General features: G+C 42.2%; 1 protein-coding gene across 2 annotated transcripts; it reads left to right on the top strand.

The window, feature by feature from the left end:
• The first annotated feature begins 1,901 nt into the window (after positions 1-1,901).
• On the top strand, positions 1,902-21,183 carry prrg2 (proline rich Gla (G-carboxyglutamic acid) 2). 2 transcript variants are annotated; one of them, XM_071202643.1, is made up of 7 exons: positions 1,902-1,969; positions 13,261-13,478; positions 14,384-14,550; positions 16,989-17,022; positions 18,896-19,019; positions 20,482-20,625; positions 20,901-21,183. In XM_071202643.1, exons 2-7 carry the CDS (start codon positions 13,373-13,375, stop codon positions 20,950-20,952), a joined length of 627 nt encoding a protein of 208 aa, XP_071058744.1. In that variant the 5' UTR covers positions 1,902-1,969; positions 13,261-13,372; the 3' UTR covers positions 20,953-21,183. The 2 variants fall into 2 exon arrangements, with proteins under 2 accessions (XP_071058744.1, XP_033935494.1); XM_034079603.2 differs by lacking the exon at positions 1,902-1,969 and having other exon boundaries at positions 13,205-13,478.
• Positions 21,184-22,103: the final 920 nt, after the last annotated feature.

Genomic DNA, 22,103 nt, shown 5'->3' with positions numbered 1-22,103 from the left:
CACGTTCTTGCGAACTCCTCCTAGGGGAATGATCGGAAAAATTCCAATGCAGGACAAGTTCAGCCCCTATCCAATATAATACTTAATTGAGGAGCACATTTTTGAAAAATTACTCGTGGAGGTCGTAAGCTAACAGCGAATACACCATTGTTGACGATTTACATGTCACAAATTCAACCAAACTACTACATTTCCATTTTTGGAAACCTTTACAAAGTGGCACCGTAACTCCGAATGACCTGACATTTTGCCCACTTATTCGGGTGGACCTACTCTACATATTATGTCCAGGAACCCCAAAGCTCCAACTTCTTCATTTTTTTTAAATTACCATAATGTTAAAAACAGTGAAATATTACCTTAAATTTCCATGTTTTCTTTTTCAACGCCAAACTTAGTATACAGCATCAGTGGAGGGTCAGACACATTACTGTAGAAAATGAGCATGTTCAGTCGATAAATATGCCCGTCATTAATCTAAATGCTCATCACTGCTGTCACTTCAGCCTTACATACTTTTACTTATAATTAAAAAATTACATCTGTGTGCCATGTAGTACTTGTCATTTTGCATAATACTGTATATACTTATTACATTGCTGTTAACATTGTCTTTTTTTAAATACTGTCTACACTTAATCTACAATTTCTCTCATATCATTGAATCTACATTATGGTTGTTTATATTTATCTGTTATCTTGGACTTCTTTGCGTCTTAGGTTTACATTTAAATGTTTGCTGTGACGGACTGCGGAGCTGAGCAAAACACACACTAACAGTTAGACCAAACACACTTAGCTATTCCATCTACCTCTGGAGCTAGCTAAACTAGTTATAAATATGTTTATTCTTCACTGTCGGCATATAGGGTTAGGGTGTGTGTGCACGCACGCACGCACGCACGCACGCACGCACACGCACGCACACACACACACACACACACACACACACACACACACACACACACACACACACACACACACACACACACACACACACACACACACACACACACACACACACCGGATCCTGGGACGGGGAGATCTGCTTTTTGGGCATACTCTGCCGCCGTTCCGTGGTCCGGCTCCGCTCTGCACTTTTTAACCATTCATCTGAAACGGTCTTGTCCTCACGGAGCTTTTATGATGCTTTTAAAAGGGTTTTTATAAGGTTTATGTTTACGGAGGTCTTTAATGTTTTTTAAACACCTATCTACCGAGAGCCAGTGCACCACGCAGGGCTCCTCTGGAGCCCTGCGCTCTTCCCCAACCTAACCCTAACAGAGTTAGCGCACATGTCTAAGATTTCCTGGTCAGAAACAAAGGAACGCAAAGTCAGGTAAACAATTTAGAGGGATGACAAACGGCTCATTTCGGAGGACTGAGGGGGGGGACCAGCAACCCTCCCCGACAGGCACACGGACGCGAGGGCCCGTTCATCACTGCGCGCACAAGTGCGACCGCAGTTTTAATTGTTATTGTTTCACTGAGCGGACCCGCCCCTTTTTTTTCAAACGCTCCCTTTTTTGGTCTATCTGCGGTGGTAATAGGTTTTGTTTGCTGTGATGATTCGGCTGTACCTTTAGTAATGAATATTAAATGTTGTGAGGAAATCTTTCCACCAATAATTCCAATAATTAATCCAAAATGTATTCACTTCAGGTTTACGAAAGTAACTGTAATCAGATTAGGCCTACTCGTTTTTCAAATGTAACGCGAGCTGAATACAGTCACTTGATTTGTGTATTCTGATTACGTAACGCCGTTACATGTATTCCGTTACAACCCAACCCTGTGCAGATATCACTGTTAAATCATTTGATCATTGGTTTTATTATGAAAACGTTGAGACCGGAAATACTGTTTTCAACCCGTAACTTTACATGGAGGCTGCCGCATACCTCAAATCATCTTCGTAATATCTATAGAACTATAGATCCTACATATCGACTGGACGTGGATTCTAAAGGTACAATATACACTTCTCGCTAGAAATCTAATCAAAAAATGTTTTAATGGCCAAACTATCCTACAATTTAGGATTTTACAGAGAGGGTTATTTGTGAATAAACGACCATCTGTAACGTTTGCATTCAACGGGAGCACTAGAGGGCGAAAACTTTAAAACGTAATTATAGGACGTATTAAGCGCCTGAACAAACAACATATTTGGTTGTAATAATTGGGCCTGAACAATCGGCCTATTTGGTCGTATGAGCTGGAGGACTTGTTGCAGCATGCAGTCAGAACCAGCCTGTTTCGGTTCAACGATGCCGGCGGTGGCGGTTTTGACAGCCTCTGCGGCCGCAGAGCTGCTGCTTTGGGGTTCATCTGGCTGCGCTGGTTCTATGGTTGAAGGTCCAGGCTCCGGAGTTGCGGATGTCAGGGATGTGACATTCAAGTTGTTGAATTTCAGTTTAGTTTGACAGTATTTTTGTTTTCTTATGCGCCGGTTCTTCTGACATGTTTGCAAGTGTATAGGTTAACGGCTGACACACACAGAACAATGTAACAAATAACGTAAACGTAACAAATAAACACATCTAAGCTTTTTTATTGGTTGTAATTGACGCATTCATGGATACATTTGAATGGTGTGACAATGTCCTATTTGATTGGGTACAAATGTACATATTCTTCCTGTTATGTCTGCCTGCTTTATTTTACCTAATGCAAAGTGACCTGCTGCTCCATCGAAATCAGTCGCATTGACCCGAAGACATATGTCAATTATGAGAGAAAGTCTCTAAAGTCTCTAATGTCCGAGTGCAAGTGAATGCAGCACAAGACGCGAGTGTTGTAACCATAGACATAGCGTTGTAACCCCTCCCCCGGCCCTGGCGCGAGCATGGAAATATGATTTCATTTGAATGGGGGATAGCGCAAAACGAGAAGTATTTAGGATCCAAGCAGACGGAAGGAATGAGGTATTTGCAGTCTACAATGACAGAGAAGAGACTGTCAGTTTGGCTGTACTCAGCATTGAATCAAAACGCACTAAAGCTGTTGATCTTACTCAGTTTGTGAGGCGTTTTGCTGAACAAGATGGTAATCGCCGCATTCAGCTGTAATAGACACGTCAACTTGATGCTCTGCTCACGGATCACTCGATGAGCATAAAAAAAACTGTTAAGATGATGACCTTATGTGTGTATATATTTTATTTCTTTGTGGGGCTCTGCCCCCAAAAAACAGTTTCAAGTCCTGATAACGTAAAATAAGACGATGTGTAAAACTACACTGCCCAGCCAAAAAAAAGTAACCACTTTGATTTAACCAGTATGGATTTTCAACTATACAACTGCAGCAATGTATATGTTTTAGCCGAATACACGTTTGTTAACCCTAACTGATGAACCCTAACAGTTATTCACTTCTTTAATGTTTGTTCTTTCTGATGTAAAGTCAAAGTTGTAACTGAAGTCGTGGGGCGTTGAACTGTTCCTTTGATTCTTTTGATATATGATAGTAATTACTTGTCTTTCAAATTTGAAGGAGGGTGAGCAAGCATCTTGAGGAACATTCATCATTAACTCCTCCAAAAAATATAGTTTATTTAATAATAACACTGAATATGTGAATCATAACAGTGATTGACAGCTGATAGGAATAATATGATTGTTAATAGTATCATATTAACTTAGACAAACATCGACGAGACAGTTAATTAACGTAGGCCTACTTATTGCAGCAGTCTGCATAGATTTGGTACCCCAGTGGCGTTTTTATATGTACAAAAGTGGTGGGGCACAAACAACTCAGATGTCTATATATAAGCTTCTGCAGTGACGTGCAGTGAGGTTCATGGCTGGTGAGGCTCTGACTCTTCAGGTTTACAAATATTATATTTTGACCTAAATCAAAATATTCTATTATTTTCAAAAACTTTTTTTGTCTGATGCTTCAATTAATTTTAAACTGACAGTTCAACAAAAGGATACCCAAAAAATGTAATTTTATCATTTAAAGGAATGGTCCACTCATTAGATAATTAATCAAAACTTCAGTATTTAGTGAAACGTTATGTTTAAACCATACCCTGAAGAAATCAGCGATATTCCCCGGTAAATAATGATTTTATAGCTCTTTTTGATCAAGACCTGTATATTCCGTCTGGCCGCCGCCATGTTTGCCATTTTCAGTAGTCACGTGATGGTCGTGACGTCATCCATGCGTTCACTTTGTCAACACACGGAAACATGGTGGAGTATTTCAGTTCGGAACGTCAGCAGAGGAACAAGTTTTGACCAATGTGAAGAGATTGGATGGGGGAATTCAGCCATACATATCAGTATGACAATACGACACCCTCTGTCCTTAGTCCCTCACATCGTACAAGGAAAAACTTCTGAAGAAAACCCACAGTTTAAAGGGAACATGGGAGAAACCTCAGGGAGAGCAACAGAGGAGGGATCCCTCTCCCAGGACGGACAGACGTGCAATAGATGCCGTGTGTAAATTGAAAAGATAATACATTTGCAACATAGGTAGTCCAGATGTTTGGAAATGCATGTGTGTATAATAGGAAGATGATATAAGATACTATATGTATGCATGTAGTACCACCCTTGCTAGCGATTCCCTCTCTAGTTTAGCATACTCAGCTTCGTTGTCCCTGGCCATAGAATCACGATTTTATGGGGCCGGAAAAACTGGGGGGAAATACACACTAGTCGGTACTACGCTATATGGAAAGGCCACCAAAAACTGTCCTGGCCTGGACGTTAAAACGGGGCTAGCCGCTGCAATGGAAATGCGCTATAACATACCTTATTCTTACTCCGAGCACTACTTCTGCTCCTCCGTCGCTTCACACTTGCAGAGGGCGATTTCTCAACTGGCCGAACTGGTGTCCTGGTCGATGATGACACCAGAAAGACCGATGGTACTGCATCTCCATTAAGTAATGGTTGTTCCATAAATCCCATGTTATGTTTGATCATACTCTCAGAGTAGTCGTCCGGAAATGTGAAATGTTCGCTGCATACATGAGCCTGTGAATCTTTCGGTTCGGGCCGGCCACATTTCGCTAGCCACTGCCTCCGAATGTACTTCTTACGCTTACCTTTTGGCAACAGATGGAACCGAGCATTCCGTGGATTGTTCCTATCCGAATTATGGCAATATTTCGCGATACAGTGAGGCATATTTGAAGAGAGAAACTACAGTAAATAACATGGAGATCAACGTGTCTTCGAAAACCAAACGCATGGATTACGTCACGTCCGGGAAATGGCGGCGCCCACAGTGTTGATGTTATTTCGGTATATAATCAGTTTAAAATCACTGATAATGTCATCGGATTAAAAAAAAAAAAAGAACGACTGGCAGAGACTGGTCTGTTTTATCGGATGATAATTTTTAAAAAATGAGTGTCATGAGCATACCATTCCTTTAAATATTGAATTGTTCTCTCTTAGTAAGATCCCATTTTCAATAAAATTGCGGTCTTATCTTGACTTGAAGATGAAGTCCATTTGCCTATCCCTCTGGACAAAAATCTCTATTACTTTTTTGTAAAAGTCCTCCTTATCTTCTTGTAGTTTCAAAAGTCTATCATAAATCTAATCGATAGATTTATGATTCGAAAATGATAAAAGTAGGGTAGACATGTGGATATTATCCGGCTGAACAAAAGGTGCATTTATCTAACAGCTACGTTTCCCACAGATCTTATTTCCAGCTATTTTCTAAAATCCTATGGAGAAATCTCATTGCTTTTTTGTGGAGGGAAGCCATGCGCAGCTTACTTCCGGGTTTTAGGACGCCTCACTGCAGGGCTGCAGTCGGATAGTTTAAAAATCAGCTCCTAAGTTCTAACCCTATCGTCTATTCCTTGACCTCTGAGTGAAACGTCACGGGGTTAAGGGATAGTGGATAGGAGAATTTAAAAGGACTTAGGAGAAGAGACTGCGGTACTTTAGAGAATCCGAATGCACTTTCACTATCCGACGTGTTTATGATGCGCCAGCGGACGTCATTGTGTGCGTCTGCTGCTGTGGGGAAACTATGGAAACCACAGTTTTCTATCCAGCGGACTACAACATGGATGTTTAATAAGAACGAGGGACTGCTGTAAACTCATCTAGAGACTCTGCTCCGTGCTCTGATGCTGCTGCTTTGCTTTATGAACGTGGACAACAGAGAAACATATTCTTCAGGACCAAAGTTGGAATTGAAATAAAAAAGGAAAGTGAAACTGCTCGTCACCCTCTCCCTCCGGTCCACATTAATACAAATGATCCCAATACGTATGATTGTATGAACTAAAGATCTTAAAATCAATACAGATGTATTTATTATAAACGTTAGTCCTTAACATCTATCACTGTGTATATCACCATTCAAACATCTTTTAAAAGTTGAACAAACCCCACACAGCTCAGTGAAGACTGAAATGTTGACTTTATTTGATCATTTCAGTAAAAACTAAGGTTCATATTTCTCTCTTTGATTATAATACTGATGAACGTTCAAAACAAAGCACTTTGGCAACTTACCACCTATGTTTTAAAAAGCTTAATAAGCACCGTAACTTTCATGATATAATTTCTCCGTCATAATCGTTTTTTTCCGTGAACGGCCGACTGTTGAGTGACGGCAAATGCTGCGGCTGCAAGGCATTGTGGGGCAGCATTTTCGCTTCTCCTGCCGGTTAGGGAAGTCCAGTGGTTCCTAAGCTAAAGGAGGTTATAAAGGAAGTTTGAAACCTCCTTTCCTATCATTCTCATCATTCTAGAGTATTCGAACGGCACTTATCATGGCTGCCACTGAGGGACTTCCGGGTCATTTCACTCCTTTAGGAAGGTTCCTAAGCTAAATGGACTATTCGACTTCAGCCCTGCTCTCTCGTCTCCTCTTCACACACCACACTTTTCGCGGCACACTTACTTACAGCCAATCAGCTCTGAATTATGTGAGATGACGTATGGTGGGGATGGCAGCTCTATGCCCCTATGGTCATTATTTTTTGCCACACACATTAAATAGCAAAATACTCTGAGCATGCGCAGTGTAGTTTTTACAGTCACCGTTGACTTAAACAGGGAGAGGGAGGGGCAGGATCGGGTTTTGTCCCACATGGCTCTAAACAGCTCAATAGGCACACACTGTAGACACTAATTAGAAGAACACAGACTAAAACAGCAATGTACAGACAAATCAGTTTTTTTTGCATTTCTTTGCATTTTTTGTAATCATTATTTGTAATACTTTCTGCTGACACTAGATGGGGCTGCCCCTAATGCCCAGTCGCCACTGGGTACCCCTGCTGGTCTAAGAGTCAAACTCATTCAGTTATTGTTCAGTTAAAATTCATTCAATTATGTCTGCCACCTTATATATTTATATGTAAGGCTTTACTGATGTGCCACAATAATGTCACCTAATGTTATTCAGTTAAAATATCAATATTGTGGCTTTACAAGTTAACATTAATTGATATGACTGCGATTATATATTATATATGTATATAATCAGCATATATTTCTGCCAGGGGATGCCACCCCTGAAATTCTCCTGCCACCGTCTTGCCACCCCATGAATATTGACGTATCTGGCAGACAACACATGACGGGATGACCACTCTGATGCCTCGTCCTAAAAAGCCCCGGCACCAGCTGACAAAGCTGCGATAGGCAAGATGCCGAAAGGTATGGGATTAGTTTTGTATCATAAAGATAAAGCAACACTTTCTCAGAATAAAGCAAAACTATGAGTTTAAAAGAGAAAAAAACGGAGTCAAGCAAAATAAAATAAATTTCAAAAATAAAACGATATCATCCGTGTATCTACCGTCCAATTGTTTTATTTATTAAACACGTAAACGGAAGACCGTCTGAGAGGCCTTTTTGCTTTTTACCTTACTAAATGGTCAAATGGTCCTTGGAACGAGGGGCGGGGCCAAACTCACGGAAGTGATTTCAAAACAAAAGCACTCATTTGCTAAAATCACACTTGAATTACTACATTATCCTGCTGAAGGACCGGTGATTATTATAAACAAGGGGAATTTAGCGATCACAACGAAAACGGCTAAGACACATATTGGGAGGCTGTGGCGCAGTGGACTAGTGCGTTGGTGTTGGGATCAGGGGATCACAGGTTCAAACCCCACTGCAGTCAGCATGCCGTTGTGTCCCTGAGACACTTCACCCCAAATTGCTCCTCTGGGGATTGCCCACAGTATTGAGTATGTAAGTCGCTTTGGATTAAAGCATCTAACATGTAACATGTAATGTAATGTAATTGAGCCCAGAAAATGGATATTATTAAGGGCTGTAAATATAATAAACCTCTGTCTAAAATGGACAACATTGTTAGGAGATTTAAACTATACAGCAGTTCTGCACTGCGGTCACTCAGCCGTCACTCAGCTTTTTATCAGCTGCTCTTCATTGTTCCTGCTATATTTGACGAGTGATACAAATATTTGTTACCACAAGTTCTTAAGGAAACTGCAATAAATGCAATAAAAAGAGGTGTGTCTTATTCAGCCAGTGTAGTTCTTTGACCCAGCACTGATTCTGAGTCATTAGGTCACATGATCTAGAAGTTATTGAAGACATATGCAAATGTTTCCATACAATATTAATAAAACGTATTAAAATGCAATAAAAAGAGGTGTGTTCAACAAATGCATGCTCTAGCGTGGATTTGCTTCACATTCACTCGATCAGGAAGCTGTCGATTTATTAAAAAAAAAAAATTCTTGTGTAATTGAAAAGTCATTTGTTCATAGTCCCTAAGTGAAAACCTCGTTTCGCGGAGAAGATCTCCCGGTCGTAATACAGCCAGCAGCAGGAGAAACTGACGCTGCTGGCGGGAACGCGAATTTCCGTCGAATATCCAACCTAAAACTAAATTCACCGAGGTCAGAATACGTGAGTGCGGGCACGCCGAAGCAACACAAGTTAACATTCTCTTTCCTTCTATGATTCTGGAACCCTGAGAAGTTAAGAGACTCGTGGCAGAGTATGTTGTGATTGTGGAAGACATGCAATCTCTGTCAACTGTGGAGTCGCCGGCATTTAGAAAACTTGTCAGCAAAATCCCTGTCAACACCACAAATGACAAGGTAAGCTAACGTTGCAATAGACTTTTTAATACAGTAGGTTAGCGACCAGCGACGTAATTGTAATGTTATTTGTTTTAAAGTGTGTGTGTGTCAGCTCAGTTTTCCATTTGTTCGTATCACACAGAACGATTTTAAAAGCAATGTATTTCTATTGGTAGTATGTGTGTGTGTGTGTGTGTGTGTGTGTGTGTGTGTGTGTGTGTGTGTGTGTGTGTGTGTGTGTGTGTGTACGTGTGTGTACGTGTGTGCGTGCGTGTGTCTTGACTCGCATCGTACATGGTTAGTTTAACCCTCTACAGCAGTGTTTCTCAAACTTTTTCATACCAATAAAAAAACACTCACGGACCACCTAACTCCACAAATATCCCAAAACACATCGTTTTTTACAAATCGCCTGAAAATGGTACAAACAAGTGGCCACATGTGTGATGAAGGTGTTTATCTGGGCTATATCATGCAATCGAAAGTGAAACTTAAGCTCGCTCCATTGCGGAGATATTCCCACGAGAGTGCGGAAAACTTATATTAATTTATTTATTTCAAATGTGACATTTTACCAATATACTCACGGACCAATGGGGGGCGCTCACGGACCACCAGTGGTCCGCGGACCACACTTTGAGAAGCACTGCTCTACAGCATACTGTTGCCCTCAGGCAGCGCCCTCAGGCAACAAACCACTTTTTTCGACCTCACACTGGCCCTCTAAATATTTTTATTTTTTTAAATATACACAATGTCACCTGACATGCTGGTGTCCAATAAAATGAGGGAATTATATGGGTGTGGCATTTTGTCTGGGGGTGGAGCAGTCCTTTCTGCAAGCAAAGCTGCAGGGGACTCAGGGCCACCACTTGATAAGATACATTTCACTTTTTAACATATTAGAAATGTACACAACTTAAAATAAAAAATACATGCATGTGCATGAATACGTAAAGAAGTATATTTGATTGTTTAAAGACTTATTATGTATTTATTAATTAGCCAACACTGTGTTTTTTTGTTCGTTGCCTCAGGGCAACTCTGTGCACTTCGACCACTTTTTTCCAGGCAATATCATACAAGTGTGCAAATGTGCTCAGCTGTAAAATGATAAACCTATTCAATGTTTTTACATCTACTGATATTTACAGGAAATGGACCCCAAAACATGTTCTGGGCAGAAGGGACACGACCAGGCTGTGAGGGCTATTCCGTCTGACAGTGAGGACAGTGAAGGTCAAGATAGGGTTAGGCAGACACACACACACACACACACACACACACACACACACACACACACACACACACACACACACACACACACACACACACACACACACACACACACACACACACACACACACACACACACACACACACACACACACACACACACACACACACACACACACACACACACACACAGAGAAAACCTTTTGAATTCATATAGAGTTGTTTTTTCTATTTCTTCTGAATTGTAGAAATCCTTGGTGTTTCCCCTCGTAGCACATTGTTGCCCTGAGGCAACAAACCAACCCCTGGTTGAGGGGTGAGGAGGGGTCACATGTTATAATTGATATAATATCAGGGACCCCTAAGCTCCTAAAACACATGGTGAAACATAGGCGGCGCGTGAGCAGGCCCGGTTCCAGAACAAAATGACTCAGGGTGCATCTGATATTAGAGAGGGTGCAGTGGTAAAGTGCTATTTTTATAAGTGGGGAGTGGACCTCACACCCTCTAGGGGGTCCTCATCTCCTCTAGGAGGGTCCTCACCTCCTCCAGGGGGGTCCCGGGCATGCTCCCCCGGGAAGAATTTTTTTAAATATTGAAGTTAAAAGCAGCAATCTGGTGCACTTTGAGAGCAACATGAAGAGATCTATGGATCTATGTGCTCTTTGCTTGATTCATGCCTTCCCAGTCCCTTATCACGTAGCCTATCAGAGCATGGCGCCAGTTGTTGTAGCCAGTTGTGGTGAAGGCATCTGACTTACTTGAACCGAAATGTCTACATGCAGAAGATGGCATCTTTTTCACATGAATATTCCAGCCAATCTCTGTTTTGAAACCATGAGCTGCAAAATGAGTAGCCTACAGGCGAGTTGGGCACTTTTTTAAATATACCTGGGCAGGCTCTGTTTTGCCGAGGTCCTCTGGCACTTGCGGGCCGCTGAGGGGTGGCGGTGTTTGGGGCAACAAAGACGGCTGCGGCGGCTCCGCCTCCGTGGGCGAGGCGGGCAAAGCCGGCGAGTCGGGCGTTATTGTCCACGACAGTGGCCGCGGGTAACGTAATGTCCCCATGATCTGAACTGTTATTACCTGCAGTAGATGCAGTGTTACTGCTGGCGATAAGGGCTGGTTGTTTTAACCATTTTCTGATGTCCATCACTGACACTGATAGCTTTGTAAGAACCTTGCAGATGACGAACGCGCAGCGGCACAGGTCACACGCACCTGACATAATAACGTTACTTACCGTTTAAATTGACCAAATAAATGCAGCAGACAATGTTATTTAACCACAATTCCAATTTATTTTATTTCAACTAAATTCTTCTTCTTCTTATTCTTCTTATTATTACTACTATTATTATATATGTAATATTTTTCACTTTTTTTTTTCACTTTTAATCTTTTAAATGAGGGTGCATAACGACTCAACTGAGGGTGCAATGCACCCTTATGCACCCCCGTAGAACCGGGCCTGCGCGTGCGGCTCAGGTTTGGGAAGGCTAAATCACTTTTTTTTACCTGACGCTGCCCGCCTCCGGCGTCTATAGAAAAGAGATCAACTCAGTGAAAGCACCGCTTGCTGACCAATCAGAGCTCAGTGTGCGGAGTTTAAATCTATCAAGTCATATTACAGGATAAAGGAAATACAGTTTAAACTGCTGTATGCAGAGAAGACGCCGACGTGTCGCACTTATCATTCATATCACATTCAATCAGATCATCGATCAGATAATATCATAATATAGCTTAGATATTATCTCCTGATCTGAGTCAGCTGAGCCGTATCTGGCCGTGCAACCCTCACAGCGTCACATACTGTATGCAGAAGCATTATTTAAAGCAACACATTAGGTTGACGAAACACTCAACTCAAATGTAATTAAAGTCAGATCCAAAACTGTTACGCTTTCAAACACTCGGTAGTTTATTTATTTATTAAACCAGTTATTCTGTATTCACCTTGCAGGTGGCTTGTATCCTGGATTATTATGTTTAAGTCATGGAAGTTTAAAGTTCATATTTGTCTAATATTAGTTTACTTTTCATTAATGAAGTATGACGCTGCGCTGTCAGTACACTTGTCCCTGTTTGTGATTGGTCAAATGTAGCTAACCCCGCCCCTTTCACGCGAACACGCTCTCAGCTGGTGAGAGAAGCCCTGGCTTGATTTACCGAGTTGATATTAACCAGCGTCGAGATCTCGTTTGTTAGGGTTAGTTTAGATAACTCAAACATATCCAGGGTCTGTTGAACTAGCTTCGTAGCACACAGGGCACAGGTGGCTGCATAGCAGCGCTAATGTCAAAGACACAAACATTATACATTATATTTTTATTTTACCAGGATGCAGTGACAAACATTTGGTAAGGCTTAGCCTTCCCTAGCCTACAGCACCCGCTGCCCCTGCATAGAGGGTTAAATGTTATACTGCTATCTGGTGGTAAAAAGGTGCATTGCCTCTATACGCCGTGAAGTGGTTTGCGGCCTGCCAGTAAACCCAGAGTCATAGAGATACTAACTATCTCTCTATGGCTCTGAGTAAACCCAAAGCAGAAGAAGAAGAAGTGACGTCAGCGGCTTCATTTTCCTAATCTTCCCTCAGGGAACTTATTCCGGTGTGAACGCGATCTGTACTTAGATCCATGGGGGAACTAAGTGCTGGGCACTAAGTATGGCAAAGTACTTGGTGTGAAAGCGGCTATTAACTCCACACACACTCTGTTACTGTAACTGGTGGGCCAAACAAGTGAGTAAACAGGCAGTGTGTGGACAGAGAAACAGGCTGACAGACAGGTTTGTGGAGGTTCCTCCCTCCAGCTGCTATGCTGTCCAACAGGTTTGTAATGTGACGTTCCTCTGGGAAAACAGCACATCTCACTACGGTTTCAACTGAAACGCAGCACGAAGAAGTTTACCTCCATGTCTTTGTGAATCTGAAAGAGTTAGTGCTGTTTTCTTCCTGGAAGCTTTAAGAGACACTCACACAGTGAGGAGGAGGAGGTGACTGGCTTGTCTGAACAGGCGTGGATCCATTACGGCTGAGGCTCTTCTGCTCACTTCCTGCAGTGTAGCGCTGTGATGGCAGCTGTGAGGGCCGCTGTGGGGGGGGTGTGGCCCCCCGGGCTGACCCTGCTGGCCCTGCTTCAGCTAACCTGCTGCTCCGTGCTCTCCAGACCGGCTCCAGGTGAACCCTCCTCTCAGACACACTGCACCCACCAAAAGAAAAAACACCATTATGACGTTTGTATCTCATATATAAAACTGGGCACTTGTAATATGTGTGCATTGTTGAACAGCACCTTCGCCTATACTGTACTGTTCTGGACTGTTTTTACGTTTTAAAGAGACTTTACTCGAGTATCTCCATTTTCATTATTCTCCTCTACAATTCAAATGCAAATATTGTACTTTTTATTTCATCACATTTAGCAGACAGCTTTACTCTCAAGATTAAGATTGTTATTTATATTACAAAGTATGATCAACAAATAATCGATATATTATGAAAGGGTTAAGATATATCTCTATTGGTGAAACTTACAAGCGTCACAGCCATATATATATATATATATACCGTACTTTTCGGACTATAAGCCGTGACTTTTTTCCCCATTTTTGTTGTACAGCTAACGGCCACTAGGGAACCTCCTAAATCTATGGGTTTTACAGGTAAAATTAACCACCTTTAACACTATGGGCTCTATGACCGGTCCGCGCCCGCCACCTTTAAGCGGCGGGCTCCAGCAGGAAAAGCTGGAGGCCGGAAAAGAGTGAGACAGGTAGCGCGCCAAAGTAAAAGTGGAACCGAGAGACAGAACGAGAGCAAGACAGACGGACAAAAGCTTTATAGTCCGAAAAGTACGGTATATATGTATATATATATCAAAAACATAAATGAGCATCTCATTTACTAGATTTAACATTAAAGTGATGAACATAACACAAATTATAATCCTGTATTATCATATTAGTTTTCTCTAGCGACCTTGTGAGTCTGTGGTCTCAGTAGATCATTAAAAGGTGAGAGCACTCCAGAGTTTAAAAATGTCTCCTCACTGATATGACTGTCCTGTGTCCTGTGTCCTGCAGCAGTGCTGCTGGACGGCCAGGCCGCGTCCTCCTTCCTGTCCCGCTCCCTGCTCTATAACAGCTGGGACTTTGAGATAGTGGTGTCTGACAATCTGGAGCGGGAGTGTGTGGAGGAGCAGTGCAGCTATGAGGAGGCCAGGGAGGTGTTTGAGGACGACACCCAGACGGTAATGCTCCGGAAGACACTGTCTCTGTACACCTACACTGCTTACAGGAGAGGGGACAGAGCAGACTTCAGGGGGTGGGGGGCCTTCGTTAAAGGCATGCCTAATGACTAAAGACATGGCTTTAGTTATTATCAGTACATTGTTAAATTTGCTATTTTGCATTGTATTTGTATTGGCACGGTAACTTGACAGTCCAGTTGAAGTCACAGATTGCTAGCCTGGTGAAGACTGCTCTGAAAATTATGGGGGTTAAAAAACATACACCCACATTCTCCACCCAGAACTCCAGCTCCTCCCTTCTGGTAGAAGATGCAGGGTTCCCAAGAGCAGGCTGAACCGCTATAAGCAGTCCTTCCTGCCTCTGTCTGTCCATTGAGCTGCTCAACACTCACATGTGATATTATATACTTTTAAATGTTGGCCATGAGGGTTGTGCAATAGGTCGCCATTGTCCAGAGGCGGACTGGCCATCAGGACGTTCGGGACTAATCCCGATGGGCCGGTACTGAAGTGGGCTGGTCGGACGATGTGGGCCGGATCGGAAAAGTCACTAGCACCACCCCCCCTCCCCCGTCGACAATTAACTAGCGGTATTTACTTGCGGAACCGAAGTGGGCCGGTCTAGAGTCCCGGGTTGATTTTCAGTCCGAGTCCGTCCCTGCCATTGTCACTAGGTGCGTCTGTGTATTGTGTTTGTGGAACTGCAGGACGGAGTCCAGAACAAAGTTCCTTATGGGGACAATAAATTATATCGCATCGCATCATATCGTATTTCAGAGTGGTCACCAAGTTTAAACACTGACAGCCATCCAATCAGGCGTCCCAATACTCCTCCAGAATTATCTTTATATACGGAAAATATAACGGAAGTTAGAATGAGGTTTCTGAGTGAAAGTATGAATGAACAGTTAGCAGTTGAAGTCGCATGAAGATTTGTTCAAGTCTGAAGAATTTCTCCATTTACTTCAATGGTTAAAAATGTGATGTATTATGGGATGTATCTCTGGAATTATGAAAGTTATGAATGAGAAAAGTAATGGCCATCGATTCCCGACCGAGCTGAACGTTTTGATGTTTGAACTGAGTTTCTGCGATGTTCAATGCGGGAGAAGAAGCGCGGCAAAATAAGTCGGCGGAATAATAAGTCGGCGGAATAATAAGTCGGCGGAATAATAAACTTTTCGTCCGCAGAATAACATTTAGTTGGAATGCTGTATCAGCATTCCAACTAAATAATCGAGCGTGTGTGTGTGTGTGTGTGTGTGTGTGTGTGTGTGTGTGTGGGGTTATAAACGTAGCAGCCTCGATCTCTATTCAGCTGTTCTAATGAAGGTAAACACAGTGAAGGCGGCGAGTAAAAGACACAGCTCTCTGCGCGCAGATAGCGATACTGTGAGAGTCACGGACATGAATTCATAGATCAAGGCAGACTGGTTCACAGACTCTCCTGTTTTGCCAATCCGGTCTCTCAAAAAAACGTGTAATAACTACGTTGGTCCACAACTTGGGACGTATCTATGCCATCATTTTAGATGCGGATTTTGTTAAACTAATACGTTTGCACTGTGGACCAACACTATACATTGACGGGGAAGGGGGTATCAATAAAGATAACACCATTAAACAGTTACACAACATAACAGAAATAATATCGATAGCAGCGTCCCTAGCAACCACCTTGGTAACAATGAAAACGTTGTATGGACACAATTTCCTGAAGTAATCTTCGTAATAACTATCAAACTAAAGATCATGTACATCCACTGCACACATAATCTGAAATAACAACTCATATTTCTCGCATCAAATTATATCAAAACGCATTTTAATGGCCAAACTAACTTTAAAATAGGCATTTTACACCGAGAATAAAACGAAGTTCGGCCATGTTTTTTTTTTCTGCAGGGAGAAATGTGAAGATCACGTGACATAGACGCCAGCCATTGGAATGAATGGTGAAAAAAAACGTAGGGATCTTACAAATTCAGAGGCGTTTTTGTAGAAATACTACGTCCTACGTTGTGGACCAACGTAGTTATTACACGTCTAGATGAGAGACAGGGTTGGTTTTGCCAATCCGGTGCTTAAACAAATAGCTCTACACCCCTGGCCGAAATATCTCTAAAATGAAGTCAGAGTTTGAAATATATCTCAAATAATGTATGCACTGCCATTTCTCCACGTACACATAACAGTCTGCAATGAAACGGTTGTCTCCTGTGTGCCCCACTTTCTACTTGGCGCACCGGTAACTTTATCGTGCGAACGAGAAAGTATCTTGTGCGAACGAGAGAGTATATTATGTGCACAAATTAATAAAATGTGGCCTCGTTTTATTTATTTTTCTGTCTATGAACCCTCCAGGGCTCCGTACATAACCCACTTTTGCTTTAATCAAACAATAACTCTTAAAATGTTTCTTTCCTCTCCAATTTTAGGCAATATATTGGAAGGGCTATGTCGACAGCCAAGGTAATTTCTTAAGATTAATGATTTCCATGATTGTAGTTGAACGCTTGGAATTTGTCTCATTCTGTTCAATGTTGTGTTTTCTTGTTCAAAATACATGCATATCAACACGTGTTGTTATAATTACAATGATGATTAGTATAATTTCTGTATAGCTAATGTTACTTATTATATCTGCTCAGTTAAAGTTCCCGATTTGGTCTCAGTGCCTGTTTTAAATCCCCAATTTTTATTTGGGGGTACAATTGAATGCGGCAACACATTATTAGAGTGTATCTTTGGTCATTTAGAATATCTCAAAAGTAAGCTGTGTCATGGTTTGGCAAGATTGTGGACCCAAAAGCAGTATAAATAAACAAAGAGGCAGGTAAGGTAAACATTTTTTTTAATTAAAAGCAAGATTTTAAATCAATAAAAAGCTGTTTCAATCCAAAAACGACAGGAGCAGGCAAGGGGGAACAAAAGAGAAAGTAACAAACAAACAAACAAACAAACCGGGACCATAGGAGGGCAGAGCAGGGAAATCCAGAACACAAGGGCAAGCAAGACTAAATACACAAGGGTAATACAAGACACAGCTGGAGAGGGGAGGGGAAACACACGGGGCGGGCGGGCCAGGGGGCAACAGGTGAACACAATCAGACGGGAGGGGAAACACAGACATGAGACAGGGGCTGAACACCTTTCAAAGTAAAACGGGAAAACAAAGACAGATCTTGACAAGCTGTGAACGATATGAATGCTAGGTGCTTCTTCTACAGTGTCCCACTAACTGAACACAAACACTGCCACACGTTCCCATCAGCTCTGAACCAATGAGCTCTGAATTTAATCGGATAAGATATAGATTGCAAATGACCACTCACTCCCAACTGAAGCGAGGAATAGACGGATTGTTTCAGGAAGGGATTGGTTTGGTTCTTCACCTAAAATACTTTTGTACGAATCGGGAACAAAGGGAACAAACTACTGCAATAGGGAATGGGAGCCGCTGGGGGCATCAAGGCCATCTTTGGAGGATAGCGTCTATCAGCAGCAGCAGCCGTCAGTATCAGCGTTCCCGGGATCTGTCAGCCGTTTGCATCAAAATGAATAGTATGCTCAAAATATATATGCCATGACAAAGAGAAGCTCTGGGCAGGAACAGAGTGAGCGTTATATACATTTGTTAATAATAATAATACATGTTATTTATAAAGTGCTTTTCCTAGTGTTCAAAGCGCGTTGCAAGCAAGTAAAGAAAGATAACCACAGACGAGGGGTTAATGAATAACACATGCCGTATGAATTAAGAGAAGCATGAACAGTGTCTCTGATGTCGTCCTCTCTGGTGTTTAGAGGAAGTGTCTATTACCTAGGTAATTCAAACAAATAAAATATTTGATGGCCAATGTCAAGTTCACAAATGGCGGTGTACAGGACATTCACAAATTCAGGTTTAATGACAACTACTGAGTCATCCGGACAGAGGTAAGACAGCTGATGCTCTGCTAACAAAACGTCAGTTTATCATGTCATGCTGCGACTGTTTTAAATCACGTTCCCAGTGTAGTGATGTGTGGTCCTCTAGTTTCTACGTCTCCCTCGTCTCCCTGTTAGTTTAGAAGAACACAATGTAATCCCAGGGTCTGTGTTTTGTTCTTAGGTCATAGCAGTGGCTGTTAAAGCCTGAGACACAACATAACTTACTAAGGTGAAAAGTGATGGCCACTCCGCTCGCTGTACAGGTTCAGGAGGCGGGTCGCCACTATCCTCCAAAGATGGACGAGTTCACGTTGATGACCTCACGTTCTCATTCCCTAACTCAGAGCTGACTGATGGCATGAGAGCTTAATATGAAGCAGTGGTGTGATGTTAGTGGTGTTTGTCTTTGCAGCGAATGCTCCCGGAGTGGATGTGTCGGGGCTGGTGGCTGGGATCCTGGCCGTCCTGGTGTCTGCTGTTTTTGCCACTGTGCTGGGCATCTACTGCTACAAAGCCAAGAACAAAAGTGGACGAAGGTCAGCCCCAGAAGTTCACCCTGATGTGAACATTCACACTTATATTAAAGTGAATACAATTATAATGTAGTCCCTCACAGGGGTTCAATTGGGCCCGGCACATAGGACCATCTGACGTCATCGCCCTCGCACATTTGTCACAGGTTTTCCAAAAACGATATATATATATATATAAATATATAGTTGTATATATTTAAATATATAAATATATAAATATATAGTTGTATATATTTAACATATATGTTAAAACTTTTCTCGTTCTTGACAGAGACTATTTTTATGGTCGAAACTTTAAAATAGCAGAACTCTGTGACTGGCTATAGTTTGTTGGCTTAGTGAGCGTGTGTCTCTGCTTCGATCAGGAGCTGCAGCCCCCCGCCGCCGGACTCCGTGCAGAGTCTGCGGCGGTGCTGCAGAACCACCAGACCCGTCCTGTAACACGGAGCCCATTTGTTAGACCATGCTAAATGTATGCGTGTGCATAAAGCTGAGTTATGATCGCTCATAATATCACAGAATGTGCTGATGGTCAAATTGTTTACCGTGAGATATACAGCAAACTTTTGGCCATAATCGCGCAGCCCTACAAATGAACTGAGATCTTCACACACATATTTAAAACTATTCTAGTACGCCAGACCAATACAAGCACGTAATACGTACAAGTATTTTGCGTATACCTCCACACAGAGCCCCCCCACATATCAAATCCCAATTTACCCCTGGTCCCTCTGGCCTTCCAACCAGCACTTTGTCTCAGGCCATAACATTTTAGCTCTCCTAACGGATGTGGTATGGGAAGGATCCTCTTCTAATGATATGTCTGGGTTCAGTTACCCGGACCCCCTGACCTTCTAACTAGCATGACTCAAGAATGTCCAAAACCTGAGATCTGCTGGTCAAAAATGAGTGCCAAATATTTGAATGTTGATTGCAGGCTCGGGGTGCTACAGGAAGGTCACTTGCCATACAGCAGCTTCTGAAAACAAATCTTTTAAACCTTCTGTTAGGAGGGAGTCATGGGACAAAAAGTAAACATGATTGTTCTCCGAAGGAAACCTCTAAGTTTAACTGCAAAATAAATGTCCGGCTATTATTTCTTGTGAAGATAATAATCTTGATCTTTGATTGTATTCTATTCTATGTATTCAAAAGTAAAATGGTATATGCAACCTAATAACATCCTGCATTAATACATGTATCAATCAATGTCCTTCCTGGTGCCTGGCCAACAAATCTCTTAAGTCTGTAAAAAATAACTGACTGAAGTAAAAAGACAAAACACAACATTATCAGGGATCATCTCAAAGCATAGTAAAATAACTCAGACAGACAGACATAATGAGTCAAACCCCCTGACAGCAGGAGAGATCCTAATGTTTGACCTCACTCTCTAGCACAAGCATCATGTGTGTTAGACTCAGCGTGACAGTAACCGAGTGTGTGTGTTTCCTCTGTGCAGAGCTCCAGTGAGGATGGGAGCAGACGGCCGTCCGGCCCCAGAGACCATGCCTCTGGCTGGGATCATGGTCCCAGGTTTACCCAGCTACAATGAGGCTCTGACCCGCATTGGGCAACATGATGCCCCCCCACCACCTTATTCAGGGTAAGGGATGCTACAGAATGTCTTTCTTTCTTTCAGGCTTTATTTCGAACAGATTAAAAAATAACAAATAACAAATGTGAAAAAAAGAATACCGTATTGTTATAATACAGTATTTATCCACATTCATGGTAATATTTGTATATTCAACAAAAACAAAACAAAAAGTCTATTAGTAATAATAATAATAAATGTCCATGCATCTTTCATGGATCAGGCCTGTGTGGTGGTCCAAGATCCAGCCAAACACCATCACAAATGTTTCCTCTCTCTGACAGGGGCGCGCCCTCAGAACCCGCTGATCCCGGGGACGGAGAGAGAGCGGTCTGAGCCTCTGCTGGAGCTGTGGTGGGCACCGGGGGTTTGACTCAACTACTTACTGTATTTATAAGTAAAGTTAGGACCGAAAGGACGCTACTGACAGAATGATGAACACAGCGTCGACTACACTTGGGTGCGGTTCATTTTTGTGATTTCACTGTACACCAAACTGTGTTGTGTTTGTACGGAGCCCCCTAGGGGACATGGAGAAGAAAAACAATTATAATTTGAAAAAAAAAAAAAAAAATGTATTGCAAAACCCCTTTGCGAGATCTCGCAATACTTTTGCGAGATCTCGCAAAACCCCTTTGTGAGATCTCTACATCCCATTGTGGTAGCTCTGTTTAGTTTAATGGTAATAATAAACATATTTCCTTACATCGCGTCCGTTTCACGTTTTTGGCCAAGAGCCAGGCCGTGACAGTTGTGGAAAAAAAAGTCGCCCCCTCTGATTTTTTAACAGCCCCCTCAGTAATTTCATCCTGGAGCCGGGCCTGGACCGTCTACAAACTGCAACGGGGTTTTGCGAGATCTCGCAAAACATTATTTTTTTTTTTTTAAATCATTTTTAAAAAATGTTCCATGTCCCCTAGGGGGCTCCGTATGTTTGTAAGGTATTTCTAAACGAAGCAACAAAATACGAGAATCTTTTCATAGGGAGAATTGTTTTTTCCAAGAAAACTGAGCATGTTTTATGTAATAAATTAATCAACAATGACACATGCCTCCAATCTTTTTGCAAGTGTTGTAAGTTGTCAGGCCGAAACAGGTGAGGTCCACATGTGCAGATACACCCAAAGAGCAGGATGTCAGCATCCTCCTTCACACGCTATTCAAGGAATATCACTGAGCTCCTTCACCAGTCTGCATTTTAACTGTCTGTCACAATACACCGTGTGTGTGTGTGTGTGTGTGTGTGTGTGTGTGTGTGTGTGTGTGTGTGTGTGTGTGTGTGTGTGTGTGTGTGTGTGTGTGTGTGTGAGAAAGAGGATGAACGCCAGCCCAGTCATTTCTTTTAAAAATGGCGTCTTGTAAACAAAATGATCGAAAGTAGTGTGTGTGCGCAGCTGCCGGCTGGATGTGTAACTGCTTCTCTTATTAAAGCTGCTTAAGAACGCAGAGCATCTGTTCTACGACTCATAAGCTGAGCACCGAAGACA

This window comes from Pseudochaenichthys georgianus, unplaced genomic scaffold (assembly GCF_902827115.2).
Source record: "Pseudochaenichthys georgianus unplaced genomic scaffold, fPseGeo1.2 scaffold_661_arrow_ctg1, whole genome shotgun sequence".
Taxonomy (NCBI): Eukaryota; Metazoa; Chordata; class Actinopteri; order Perciformes; family Channichthyidae; genus Pseudochaenichthys; species Pseudochaenichthys georgianus.
This window is presented reverse-complemented; position numbering and strand designations above follow the sequence as displayed.

What these genes read in the sequence shown, in the direction of transcription:
- prrg2 (XM_071202643.1), top strand. Translation starts at nt 13,373, where the DNA reads ATGGCAGCTGTGAGGGCCGCTGTGGGGGGGGTGTGGCCCCCCGGGCTG. An exon ending in GGGCTATGTCGACAGCCAAG is followed by an intron (nt 17,023 to 18,895) that starts GTAATTTCTTAA and finishes TTGTCTTTGCAG; the next exon opens with CGAATGCTCCCGGAGTGGAT. An exon ending in AAGAACAAAAGTGGACGAAG is followed by an intron (nt 19,020 to 20,481) that starts GTCAGCCCCAGA and finishes TCCTCTGTGCAG; the next exon opens with AGCTCCAGTGAGGATGGGAG.